The 13,578-nt window shown below is 39.4% G+C and overlaps 1 protein-coding gene across 1 annotated transcript in view; it reads right to left on the bottom strand.

Moving 5' to 3' along the window:
• The window catches only part of crybg1a (crystallin beta-gamma domain containing 1a), a 37,357-nt gene that overhangs the window by 7,753 nt on the left and 16,026 nt on the right, over positions 1 to 13,578 (bottom strand). The window contains exons 3-10 of the mRNA XM_088433649.1: positions 9,188 to 10,542; positions 6,877 to 7,922; positions 2,877 to 6,487; positions 2,635 to 2,673; positions 2,422 to 2,540; positions 867 to 1,044; positions 504 to 643; positions 128 to 254 (exon numbers count right to left, since the gene is read on the bottom strand). Coding sequence (XP_088289775.1) covers positions 128 to 254; positions 504 to 643; positions 867 to 1,044; positions 2,422 to 2,540; positions 2,635 to 2,673; positions 2,877 to 6,487; positions 6,877 to 7,922; positions 9,188 to 10,542 — 6,615 coding nt within the window. The remainder of the gene's footprint in view (positions 1 to 127; positions 255 to 503; positions 644 to 866; positions 1,045 to 2,421; positions 2,541 to 2,634; positions 2,674 to 2,876; positions 6,488 to 6,876; positions 7,923 to 9,187; positions 10,543 to 13,578) is intronic.

The raw sequence follows: 13,578 nt of genomic DNA, 5'->3' as shown, positions 1-13,578 counted from the left end.
ATCTTTAAAGTTTGGAGAAAATTCACTATATACTATAGTTCCCATACATCAAAATGCTTTTATTCATCAAAATGCAGAATATCATAACTGATCATCGGCCTTTCCCTATCGCACAGTACATACTTACTATTCGAAGGGGCCTGAGAGAGCCAACAAAGGGCTGAGGAAATCCCCAGGTCTCTGGACAAGGGAACTCGCCGACTTCCAGCACTCCTACGAAACCCCCAAAGCCAGGATCGCTGTACACAAGCCAGCTAAACATGCAGGCACAGGGAGAGAAAGTGGGCGTTTGTTTTATGAATGCAGAGAACAGTCATTACGAGGTAGTAAAAAGCACCTATTAATTATAATTATCATCTTTTCATAATAATGATCCCATGCTCAAACTAGAGATACTAAAGATTGCTTAGCAGTACTTTCAATGTATTAACTTGTCATTGGGAAGAAAAAATAGATATACAAACCTCATCATTAATTAGACATGAGTAACTACTTCCACTTACACTCCAGAGTGGACTTTGATGGAGCCAGTGCTCTGGGGGATCCCAAAAGAGTCAATTTCAACTGTGTCGTCACAGTAAGATGCCACCCTTCCCAAACCATTAACTTCTGTAAATAGGTCAATTCTGGGTTGGGTATAGTCCTGTAAAACACACGGTAATACATATTTTTCGTGGAGAATTTACAAAAAAAAAAGAACTCCAGCAGTCTAAATCCTCATTGTCAACTTTGACTTCTATGTTTTTATGTGTTTAAAGGTGTAAAATGCACTGTAGATAGCCATAAACTCTAATTGTTCAATCTTGCACATTGCATATTCACAAAAAGTAATTGAGAAAATTATATAGACTGCTGCAGCAACATACGTTTACAGCCAGTCGAATAGAACCGATGGTCATGGAGGTCGTCGATAAAGGCTGACCCTTCTCGTCCAGAGTTGTCGGATCGCTATCATCAGCCCATATGTTCACTATATGATCCGTTTGACCTTCTTCCAGTGCAATGACACGACCCTGGTAACCCTTGTGCTCATACAGGAGCCAACTAAACAGAAAACAACATTATTAGAGTAAGAGGGTACATAAACTTGAGATACAAACCCCTATTACTATGGAGTTTGGGATGTGTAAAATGTAAATTCAATAAAGGCATTTCAAAGCAATCAATGATACATAGACAATATTTTAAGTGATGAGCTGGAGAAATGTCTGCACATACTGTAAGTGGCAAGGCCAAAATACCAACACAGAAATCCTGTGTGACCTTCAATCTATCAGGTTGAACTGCCTTGAATACCAGCATCATTGCAAATAGGATAAAGGTAGAGAAGACTTCTCAAAACGTTTGTCAGTTACCACAGTTTGCTACTGTGTCAACAGATACAAATTAAAACTCTATTGTGCAAAGGGAAAGCAATAAAACAACAACACCCACGAAGATTGCCAGCTTTTTTGGGCTGGAGCTCATTTGGATTGACACAAGATGGAAAAGTACTTTGGTCTGATGAGTCCAGATTTCATTTATTATTATTACTATTATTGTTGTTATGGTTTTTAAGCCAGGAGCATTGTGTCCTCTGGCCCAGAGAGTAAAAGGCCATCCATATTGTTAACATTGCAAAATTAAAAAGAGAGCATCTGTTTTAGTTCCCTTTGCATGGGTCACTTGGACATCTGAGAGAGTACCATTAATGCTGAAAGGTAGATACAGGTTTTGGAATAATATACAGTACAGTATACTGCCATCCAATAAACACCTTTTTCAGGGAGATCCCTGCCTATCTTGGAAAGACAACGGCATTTCACATTTTGCACGTGTGACAAAAACAACAAAAAGGGTGGCTTCATGGTATAAGAATGTGAGTACTAGACTGGCTTGCCAGCAGCAAGACTTGGATCCCATGGAAAATGTGGGATGCATTATGAAGTGCAAAATCCAAAAACAGGGACTGCACTAATGACTGACTGAAGTTGGACATCTTGGGCATGGGGAATATTCAAATGCTCAACAACTTATTGAGTGTTGTTAAAAGGAAATGTCACGTCAAACAGTAGTAAACATGTCCCTATTTCAGCTTTCGGGGAAATATTGCTCATATAAAACTTATATTTAGTGAATATTTGCATAATAATTAAAATTGTATATACAGATCAACACAAACAATATTAAACATCTTGTCTGTAGTGTACACAATTTAATATAATTTGAAAATAATTAACAAATCAATTAAATCTGTATTACAGGTTATAATAATGTTCTAACGTCACAAGAATTGAGTTCTGCAATGTAATTTTTCTGCATTACTCCAACTGAAACTAAAAGTACCTCACACAATAAAGTAAGAGTACTGTAACTCCACAACGACTAACTCACCACGCTTAATAAATCCATCAGTACTTGGGATCAGTAAAGCGTGCTTACCATCCTCTGATGACTCGCACCAAAATGACGGGAGAGAGTTTCATCTGTGTAGCATCCTCAACGTCACTACATACTTCATAAACTTCCCCATCAGTGTTGTCATGTTCGTGTATGAAAAGCTGGATCGGGGCACAGAGGTGATGTTACAATCTGAGCAGAACTGCTTTAAATGCGTGTAAAGATCAATTGTATTAACGTAAGATTCAGTCGTACCTTTCCAGGTCTTTTGTGGAACCCTTTAACCACAGGGGTCTGCAAGGATATGTAAAAAAAATATATATTTTTACCAGGTTGATAAAAATCCAACACATCATATTCACGTCAAACGTCTCTGTGATGTAACATTCTCCTCATGGTTTGACTTTGATAAAACACCAAAAAGCATTTTTCCTTCTTGTTTGTAGCAATCTGAAGCAACCGCAGGCAAGAATGCCACTTGAAAAACAAATGCTTACCTTAGGGATTTTCTTTGAAGGATTCTTTGGGATGCATTTGGTGGGTGGAGGTAGCTCAGCATTATTGACTTTAGGCGATACAGCATTGTCCATTGTAATACGTCCGTCCGGATTCTGTTTTGTCTCAGGTGCCTTTGTGGAGTCCTGCTCCGTCTCAGACTCTTCTCTGTCCTCAACGTTTTCCTCCCAACATTTAGTCGGTTTGATTTGTTTAATGATGGGAAGAGAAGGGGGGGAGGGGCTAACTGTTGGTTCACTGGCGACATCTTGACAAACAGCCACAGTGCAGGATCTACCTCCCTCTGTCACACCCTTCATATCTGACTCGTGTTCAGGAAAAGTTTCATCAACGGCTTCCTGCTTTCCGGGCGAGGGCACATTTTTCTGTTGTTTGGACGAAGTGTTATTTTGGTCAGCGGCTGCTTCCGCTTTGCTCCTCTTACTGGATCGAGGGTAACTCAGTAAGGTAGAGAGGATGGATATCCTTTCTAATCGGGATGACGGCTTGCCTGGCCCCTCTCCATTGTTCTGCTCAATATTTGGCCCCTCTTTGACTTCAGTTTTTCCAAGTTCCTCATTAAGTAATTCCTTTTGGTCTTTACCCACATCCATAGAGCTGACTGGCTCATGCTTTTCCATGGTCCGCCCTCGCCGGTTAGCAGCTTTTTGTTTTAACATCATTGCTGGAGAAATGTCTTTAAAAACTTTGCTGTTCTTTCTCAAGCCAAATTGAAACTCTTCGGGATCAAACGTTTTCTCAAAATGATCCTCTCTAATGGCTGGCATAACAAAAGGGGGAGATGGGGACTTTTTACGAGGGTGCTTCTTAGGAGGCAGCGAGAAGGGAATGCCGCCAGCTTTAATGCTCTTGATGAAATCCTCCAACTCATCGGGTTCCAGCGATTCGTCTTCGCTGGCTGAGGCGTCCGGTTTCTTTCTTCTGTTGTTCTTTTTGGGTTTGAGATGTTCCACGTCTAACCAGCTAGATGGAGACTCTTTCTTCAGCTGAAGAACCGCAGGTGGACTCAACGATTTCACTGCAGCGGGAAGAGGGGAGACACTGTTAAGTGGTGGTTTTATTGGCTGTTGGGGAGTAGTCAGGATTCTAGCTTCTTTATTGGTTTGCAGGTCATGTGTCTTTTTATTTTCTTTGGCATCGTCGGCATTCTGATCAGTTAAGCTATTAAAACCACCAGTGGCCAAGCCTTTTTGATCTACTTCTTTAATCTGCCTAGGTTTTAACTTTTGCTTCACAGGGATCATCCGCTCATCTTTTTGCTTAGATATTATTTTAACATCTTCTTTCAAATTTGCCGTCTCCTTCACGTCATTCTTAGCAGCACCTCTTTTGCTTGTGGACACATTGGTGGGTATTTCAGAACCTGTGGTCATGTTCTCGATAGAGTCTACCGTTGACATTATTGCTTTACTTTCTTGTTTGACTTTTGACGCTTTGCAATCTGTGCACTGAGTGTTTTCATCCTGTTTGTTGATCTTCCCGTGAATGCATTGAACACTGGGTTCGGCACTGTCAATTGCATCCAACAATTCATTATTATTTGTGGCAGCTGGTGTTTTTCCTTGTGAACAAATTAGAGAATCATTTATTTCTTTTTGAGAACTCGCATGAGCTGCTTTTTCAGCATTTAATGCCTTTGCAGGATCATCAATTTCATCCTGTTTGTCAACACTTTGACATTGCATACCAACAGGCTCCTGGTCTTTTTGGTGAATAACATCACACTTGGCTTTTTGGTTAATAACGTCAGACTTGGAAGTGTTGTGTGCACTTCCATTGCCTAAACATTTTAATGCTGAAGCATTAGTTTCACTTTCTGCTTTAGTAAAGGTAACTGTCTTGATTTCACCTTGATTCCCTATTTTTGTACAACTGTGTACATCTTGAATTTCATTGTTATTCCCGCTTACCCCATCCTGAGTTTGAGCTACTTTGGGTTCCAGTTCTTTTATTATTGATATATTCGTTGGCTGCTGGGATTTCTGAGCTGCACTTGTTGTACATGCCTTCAAAGAATCCTCAATTGTTTCCTGAGAATCCAACAACTCAGTTGGACTTTCACAGATTGCAGTTCTTTCTTCTGCTTTCTGTGTTTTGTTGTTGGACTTTTCTATGCTGTTTACAGTTTGTGTTTTCTCTTCTGCAGTCAACAGTAAACTTTCATTTTCTGATGATAGGTGAGGTAATTCATTTAGTTTGGTGATGTCTTTCTGAGATTTGCTTTCGGCGCTTAATGCCTTGAGCTTCCCGATGCAGTTGTTACCCATCACTGCTGTGCCATTCAGCTTTTCATTTGACTTTGACTCTTTTTCCTCCCTTTCAGACTCTTGTATTTGTGAAAGAGTCTCTTTGTCCGACAGACTTTCAACATTCTTGGGTGCTTCATAAACAGCTTCATTCTCTGTGTCCAATGACTCCGTTGGGTTCCTGCCAACCTCCTCTTTACTTTTCTCCTCTCCTGGAACAGTTTTTACTGAATCTATGGACAGTGGATATGTCAACATATTTTCATGAACTGCACTTATGATTTGTTCCTCAACAGCTCCAGAATCCTTCATTTTATCAGCAGGGTTTAAAGAAATTGAAGGTGTTGCTGAAACAACCACTTTCAGCTTAAAATCATGGTCTTCTGAAACAGATTCAATAGGAGGTATATTTGCATTTTCTTTAGCTGGTTCAATGACTGCGCCCTCCAGCTGAGAGGGTATAATGTTGTCACAATGAATGATGCTGCCATAGACAGTGTTCACAGAACTATCCATTACATGAGCTGCAAGAATATCCTGAGCCATCACCACTGTATCTTCTTCTGAAGTGCCCTTTACCAGTTTTGTTTCGTTTGTGAGTAGGACTGTCTCTGAAAGTACCTTATCCTTTACATTCTCTGTTTGCAGCACCGGTGCAGTACTGTCACTGAGATGAAACGCATTTTTTGTTGAAGGCTCTAACATTGGTTGTTGTTGGGCTTCATACCCTTCTGTCTGCTCACTAGTCTCAGAACTGACATTGGTCTGTGCTACCCCTGTATCATTTACTGGCTTAAAATTTTGTTCAGGTTTTACAGTAACCACTGTTATATTTTCTGTGAATATTTGGTCCTCGGAAATGTTTCCATTAGGACTAGTTGGGTCTTCTTCAAACCTGTGTGGCGCTCCTGTTTTCTCTTTCATTTCACTGACACAAGAATGATTTGGGAGAGATACACTGTGTTCTTCTTCCTTGTGAAATGCAGATTTAACATGAGGTGAACCCACAGAGGTACCGTCTTTAGAAGTATCTGTCTCAAGACTGTCTGCAAATTGGACAGCTGCCTCTGTATTACTGTTTGAATGCACACTGTCCTCTTTAGGTAGAGACACATTTGATGAGTCACTGATTGAAGTGCTTTGACTTTTCTTTGATTTAATAATAGTGGAGCCCCTCTGGCTTCTTGTTGGGAGCTTGCTTGGAGATGGGGGAAGAGAACGGTTTGATGAAGTCTTCAAGTTTTGTTTGACTTCCTGATCTTGGTTGGTGACAACTGAAGAGTCAGTCTCATGGCGATGTCTTGTTTTAAATATGTGACTTAACGGTTTTAGAGATAGGATGCCTCCTGTTGGACACAAAAACATATGAAAATCAATAAATCACATATCATGACCTCCTCCATCACTTCACCAAGTTTGAAGTCAGAATGTATTACTAATACTGCACTTGTCATGCATTTCATAAACTTCTTATCTTGAGTTAGAAAACTCGAGTAATTTGCAGTTTAGGAGCAAGTACTGTAGTAACCTTTTGGCAACATATATTGTGTGTTTTTTGTGGTGGACTCATTCGAAGAGGTGTTGCAAAATGGATTATTAAAGGTATTAATTTTACATAACAAATAATTAGTTTGCCAATTAATTATAGACAAAGTATTAACCGTTAAACTGCTGAAAATGTATAAATAAGTAAAGTATCACTTCAAAGACTATTGTTTTTGTTTTTTTTTAATACCTTTCTTGGGACTTCCAGGGGGAGGAGGGATCTCTCTCGCAGTTCTTTCCACATGTGCTGCTTCTTTCTGGTCTGGGCACTTCTGGGCTTGTTTGTGTCTGTCTGAGTCGACTTGAGCAGTGACTTTTCTGTTGCTGGTTTCACCTGTTTTAGAAAAGTAATTGTTCGACTTTTTAGTTGGAGATGATACAGGCAGCCGGCTCTTAGTTATTAAGGAAGCATGTTTGTCCTGGTAGGAATGTCCCTCTTGCACCCCATTTACTAAGTTAGTATGCTCAATAACCTCATCGATAGCTTTTGGCTTCTCCTTCAAAGTATCTGACACGGGCTGCCGTAGTGCTTTAGTAGGAGAAATGTCAGCTAAGCGAGTAGCTAGTTCCTTTCCTTCCTCAGAACTTGATTTCCTGACACATTTGGTGGTTGACACTAAAGATTTTGAAGATTCATTAGCTAGTTTGGGGCTTTTCTGTGCTTTGGAAGTTGCTGAAGAGCCATCAGATTCTGTTGTTTTATTTGTTGACTCTAGTGATTTTACTTCAGCATCTGAAATTTGCCTTTTGGGGATTTTAGACTTTGTGAGACCACTGGTGGATTTGTCTTTTAATGGTGTAATCACAGATGCCGTTTTCTCATTGCTTTGTTGCCTTAGTGGCGGTAGATCACTGGATGTTGCAACTTTAATGTCCTCCGTGGATCCCTTTGCTTTTGTTACCACATTTTTGGCCTTGCCTCCTGCTGCTGTTGCCGAGGGTCTTGCGGCGCCTCCAATGGTACGCCGGTTTTCAGCTGCAACTTTAACCCCTGTTTTAGAGGCCATTGCCTGGCTAGTGACATTGCCTCCTTTTCCAGATGCCCCAGATTGTATTTTCGCTTTGTGCATATCAGCGGTTGCAGGGATATCCTCAATTTCAGATGTCAGAGAGACAGTATATTGCTCAATTAAAAGTTCAGATGTGTTTCTGTCTTTGCTTTCATCATATGATGTGAGTGGCGTAGTGTCTGCATGTCCGTTTTCATCAGGATTCTGTTTTTGAGGATGCAGCAATCTAAAAAGACAGACAAAATAATGATGACTAGATACATAAGGATATAAATTCAGTTTTCAAATTAAGTGGGAGACCATGGGAGCCAAGTGCCAACAATGGACACGGGAGTTTTCACAAAGACGATACATTCGTTGATCTTTGGGAGGTTAATTTTATTCATGGTAGATTTATTATTTTGATTTTGGTTACGTTTATTGGTTGAATCGAATGATTCACTAACAAATCCTAATCATCCATGTTGACCCTCCCCCACCCCCACCCCCCAATAATGTTAAATGTGTCGATAAATGGCTGTCAGGATTGTTTGTTTTCATTACATTTATTAATATTGTGTAAACCTATGTATTTACTTTTCCTGAGTACATTTGTGCAAATGTAATACCTCCTGTCAATTTAAATCACTGATATCCCTCACAATTACAGCTTTGACTTCTCTTCTGAGAAAAATAAATGAATCATTATTCTAGAGGTTTGTTCAACATGATTTACGAGACTAAATGAAAAGCACCAGGATCGTCCACAAAACACTGAGTAATTCAAGAAAAACAGCAAACTATAGCAAATGTGTAACTTAAGGAAATGCATCATTACAAAAAGCAACATAGTCTAGACTCTAGGGGACTTCAATATCCACTCAAATAGTATAGGGGAAAAAAACAAAACACAAAGCGCGACACTGCAACCATCATGCGTCACTGTAAGTAGTTACAGTACGGTGTTTTTCATTCATTTTCTGGACACAGAATTTTGTTTGGGGGCACAAAGAATATACTGTACTGGAAATCTAGTTAAAGACAAACTTTGTGAAAAAACAGCTCTGCAGGCGCCTACTAGGTACAGTATATAAACCAGGCATTCCTCAGGCAAACCTATCAAGATGGATCAATGTCTGATGTCTGTGCACATTCGTTATATAAATTTTTTTAATGCATCAAACTAAGAGTGCAGCAGTTGTGGCTGGGTTGTCCAGCAAGTTTTGTAATGATCAATTTTGTAATGACTGACTGATTTACACTCAAGTTGCAAAGTATAATAATTATGACAAGGTCAGAGCTACTTTTAGCTTCAACTGTTGTAAAAATGGTCTCACTCTGTGTGAATAGATGCTCACAATATAAATATTTCAGTGCCTCAGTTACTGCGTATTGTTCTCCTGTGGTACAAAGGCACATGGGAATCTTAAGATCAGGTTGCATGAAGGTTGAACTTACCTGCTCTCATTTCCGCCATTTAAAGGAGCTTTTCAAAAAAATGCAGATACTCACAGATTCTTCTTTGTCTGCTCAGAGGTTTTTGAATTGGTATCCGTGGTGCCCTCGTCTTCTGCTTGCTTATTCCTTTCCGAACTTAGCTCTGGGCTACTGTGCACTTCATGGGCCACAACCTTGGGCTTTGACGGCAGATTCACTGTCTTGCGTGTAACACAAGCTTCTTTTGACCCTTGATTCTCCTTAAGTGGGTGTTTCTTTGAGTCTGTGCCAGTGTCAGGCTCCTCTGGCTGCCGTAAAGTCATTTGCAAATCCACAGTAGTTGGCACAGATGACGACAACTCTGGAAAGCTGCTAGTGGTGCCTGTATTCTCCTGAGTAATGGAGTCATCCTCAGAAAATACTGTGACAGGTATGGCCAGCAGGGGAGGCGAAAGTGGAATGAAAACCTCGTCCTCCTCCTCCTTCACTCTATGCTCTCTCATTTCCTCCCTCCCAATTCTCTCCTCCCCTTCCAGGTGAGTATAAACGAATACAGCACTGAATAGGTTTGTGGGAGATTCAACAAGTAGGACTTTGTCTTCTTCCGGTGAATGGCTTTGTGATGAATCTTCCTTGCCAACATCTGGAGGACCCTTTTCAGTTGAAATGAGTTTAGTTGCGGGTAACTGAGAGCTCAATGTTATTCCCTTTAACATTGTACTGTGGACATTTTCTCCAACTTTAACTGATGTTTTGGTTGTCGCTAAGCTTATAGAAGTTAAGTTAGGTGACTTTGGAGATGCAGAATTGCTTGGAAAGGGAATTTGAAGTGTTGGCAAGTCGGGTGTGGTATTAGAACCAGTCACAGTCAAACTTTCTGCCTTCCTTACAGTGATATCTTCCAAATTCACATGCAGCCTTTTGCTTACCTCCTCTACCACTGACTCTGCAAATCCTATCTCTGAATTTGAATCGGAACATGGCAAAGTGGTGCTTGCAAAGTCCAGAGCAGTGGGGGTCACATTCCCTGAATTCCTTTGACTACCGGCGGTGCTCACCCTGCACACAGGAACCTCCCTCACACTACTACAGCCGCTGCTGTTGGAGTCTGCAAAAGGAACATCTGCCTCATCTGTCAGTAGTGAGACCAAACTAGAGGCGCTGGGGCTGGAGCTTTGGCTGAGGGTTTCTCTGCTCACCACTCTTACGCCGAGTTTGGTTGGCTTGCCGTCTTTTCGGGAGGGAGTCGGAGTCTTGGACTCATCTTCTTGTTTACGCAAGGAAGAATTTGGAGACAAGGGTGATGTTGGAGAACCCGGACAACTCGCATTGACAGACGTGTCGGAAGTGTGGCTGCCTCGGCTCCTCCTCTTCTTGGGGTTAAAGAAGTGACTAAGACGATCCAGCACACCCTTTTTCTCCTCTGAATTCTGACAAGGGACAGACACAAGATGAATATCCATATTGTGAGCGTAGGAACACACACACTGTTGTCACTTATATTCCTACGTAACTTATAGACTTTACACGATCAAGATTCTTCGATCTGATTGCAATTGCCAACCCACCAGTTTAAAAATAATCAGCAATCCAATCACAAGCTAGAGCTATATGTTTTTTTAAATGTTGTTTATTTACTGCATATACTGTGTAAATAGTATCAACAAAAATATTGATGTAATATTTATCAATAATAACAATAATAATACAGATTTTGCATAAAATGCCAAATACTGTATTGTCCAATCAAGATCAATCCCATCAGATCGGCGTAAAGTCTAGTAACTAACCTCACACAAAAATCAAATCTGTAATAAATTCCAAATTATGGGTTCATGAGTTGTTGTGCCAAATTGACACCTTTTTTTTTTAACCATATTCTTTTTTAAATGTATGTAATATTACAAAACAAATTAAAAAACAGTGCCAATGTTTAATTTGTTACTTCTGAATTCCTTTACCGTATTTTCCACACTATAAAGCGCACCTAAAAGCCTTAATTTTTTTTAAAAAGCTGATGGTGCGCCTTATAATCAGGTGCGCCTTATATATGGATCAATATTGAGATTGGGATTCGTAGATGGGGAATGAACTGATAAAGTAAGCTTTACCTGTTTCTTTTGTGTGTTTACAGTTGAACAAGGTTGGTCATATTGACATTGAGTTATTATGCTATTGAGAGTTTAAAGTTATTTGACTTATTATTGTTATTACTTTGAGTATTACTATATTCTGATTGAAAACTTTTTAAAATATGTCAGTAATTGAATTTTTTAAAATATGTCATTAATTGAGGGTGCGCCTTATAATCCAGTGCACCTTATATGTGGAAAAAGTTTCAAAATAGGTCATTAATTGAGGGTGCGCCTTATAATCCGGTGCGCCTTATAGCGCGGAAAATGTGGTACTTTATTTTGAATATATTTTCTCCAAAATATTAATCTCAACATTTTAAGACAATTGTCGAATTAAGATGAATGATTTAACTCAGTGATGATGAAAAATAAAGTTCAATACAAAAGTTCTCGCCTGACCAACGTACGAAGGAAACAATCCCAGTCTAATATCAAAGTGCAGCTCTACACACAAAACTGAAAGTATTTTGATAATACACATTCAAACGAGATATCTTTATGGCTGTGTAAGTGTACGTTACAATAAACATTATCTGAGTAACAGTACAGATTATTAGACTGTGAAGGTGCATGTTTAGGTTATGCGCCTTTCATTTTAAAGCATATTAACGTTAGGGACGACAACCATAACAATACGTGAGCAGCGCAAGTGTAGGTCAATAAAAAAAAAAAAAAAAGGTCAAAGTTTGCTTTATTGTCAATTCTACCACATGTGCAAGGACAGACAGAGAATTGAAATTACGTGACTCTCTAACCTCAGTGGCAAGTAAAAAATGAAATAAAGAAATAAATATATATAAAAATGCAAAGTTAACAATCACACAAGTTGACCCAATGTGGACTGTGTAATAAGAAAGGAACAAAAAGTTACATACCATTTAACAAGCTGTAATCATTCCTTGCAGAAAGATGAAGGAAAAAATCGAAACAGCACAGCTAGTCTCTTTTAAAACAATCTCCAAAACAGCTGTCATTGAAATAATTTCAATATGGAGTTAGTCCTGCCCTATACGCGTGACAAAAAGCAGCATGAGAGCTTGTGAGCAAAGTGTCTGTCTTGAGGGCATGGTCATTTGCATTTGACCATGCAGCAACATGACACAAAGCACAAATGAAACGGATTGGCTCACATGGCAAACGTGCCATTTACAGTTTGATAACATTAAAAAGGGTGTGGAAAAGCGCCAAAGCCCAGCCTTCCTCCGTCTGAACGGACTTCATTATTTCCACTACAAAAAGGAGTAACACAACAAAATCATGATCTTGCTCCTTTAACAGTTAATTCAAACACCAATTGCTCAGTGTGTGACACAATTGTTTTGATATTTCTGGAATTAAACAAACAGAGCAAAAAACTTTAGACAATGTCAAATGTTATCATTATTTGACTAAACAAGCACCTGCTCATGGCTGGGATTTCCAGTTTATGTTTAAACAGAATAAAACCGACACCTGGGTAGCCTCGGTTAGATCTTGAATTTCCTTTTTTCCTCACACAGTATCACATTTACCAGCCACTAAACACGACCACTCACGTAATCCTACTTGGTGAAACCTTCAAATTGTATCTTCTGTTCAGTGAGTTTTTAAGTCTTACTACAGCTACTTGTCCCTCTTTGCAAAAAACAAACAAACAAACAAACAAAAAAACTACAAAATTACTAAGATAGGTTCAAAGTAAATCCCAGAAGAGTACTTTATGCCTAACTTCTTTATGTAAGCCAAAGCCTATACCAGCAAAAGAGTGCATACACTCACATTCACACTAAAGCTCACACTTACACTGTCATATGCAATAGACAGCCTCGGACACATCAGTATTACTTTAGTACAAAGTAAAGCTTGAGTCCATTCAAATGTTGATTATTATTATTATTATTATTATTATTATTATTATTATTATCATTATTATTATCATTGTTATTACTTTTTTTTTTAAATGGGCTTCTTCATGACACACATGCAGAGATGGGACAAGGTGGGCGAGCAGGTTTGTCAGCTTCTGGTAGAAAAATAGCCCAAGGACAATGACATCCTACAGGATAATGCTCTTTCTATTATGTCTTGCACTGCCTACTATGTTTGGCTACCCGACATGTTAACTTGCGCCCCCTGCAGGCAGAAAAGAGCTAGACGCAGAACTGGAACTTAGAAATAGGTGTGGATTTGATTTACTGCAGTTTTGACAAATGCTATGGAAAAATTGCGACGTCTCATCATCAGGTGCACATCCGATGAAGTTGAAATTACAAAACGGATTATTATTTACCTTAATTGATGGTACAAATATTCTAATTGGCGTCAAATACTCACGACTGATGGGCAGGGTTG

The sequence above is a fragment of the Hippichthys cyanospilos genome, chromosome 14 (genome assembly GCF_059441005.1).
Source record: "Hippichthys cyanospilos isolate Australia breed blue-spotted pipefish chromosome 14, RoL_Hcya_1.0, whole genome shotgun sequence".
NCBI lineage: Eukaryota > Metazoa > Chordata > Actinopteri > Syngnathiformes > Syngnathidae > Hippichthys > Hippichthys cyanospilos.
Note: the sequence above shows the minus strand (reverse complement) of the source record. Positions and strands in the feature narration are given on the sequence as shown.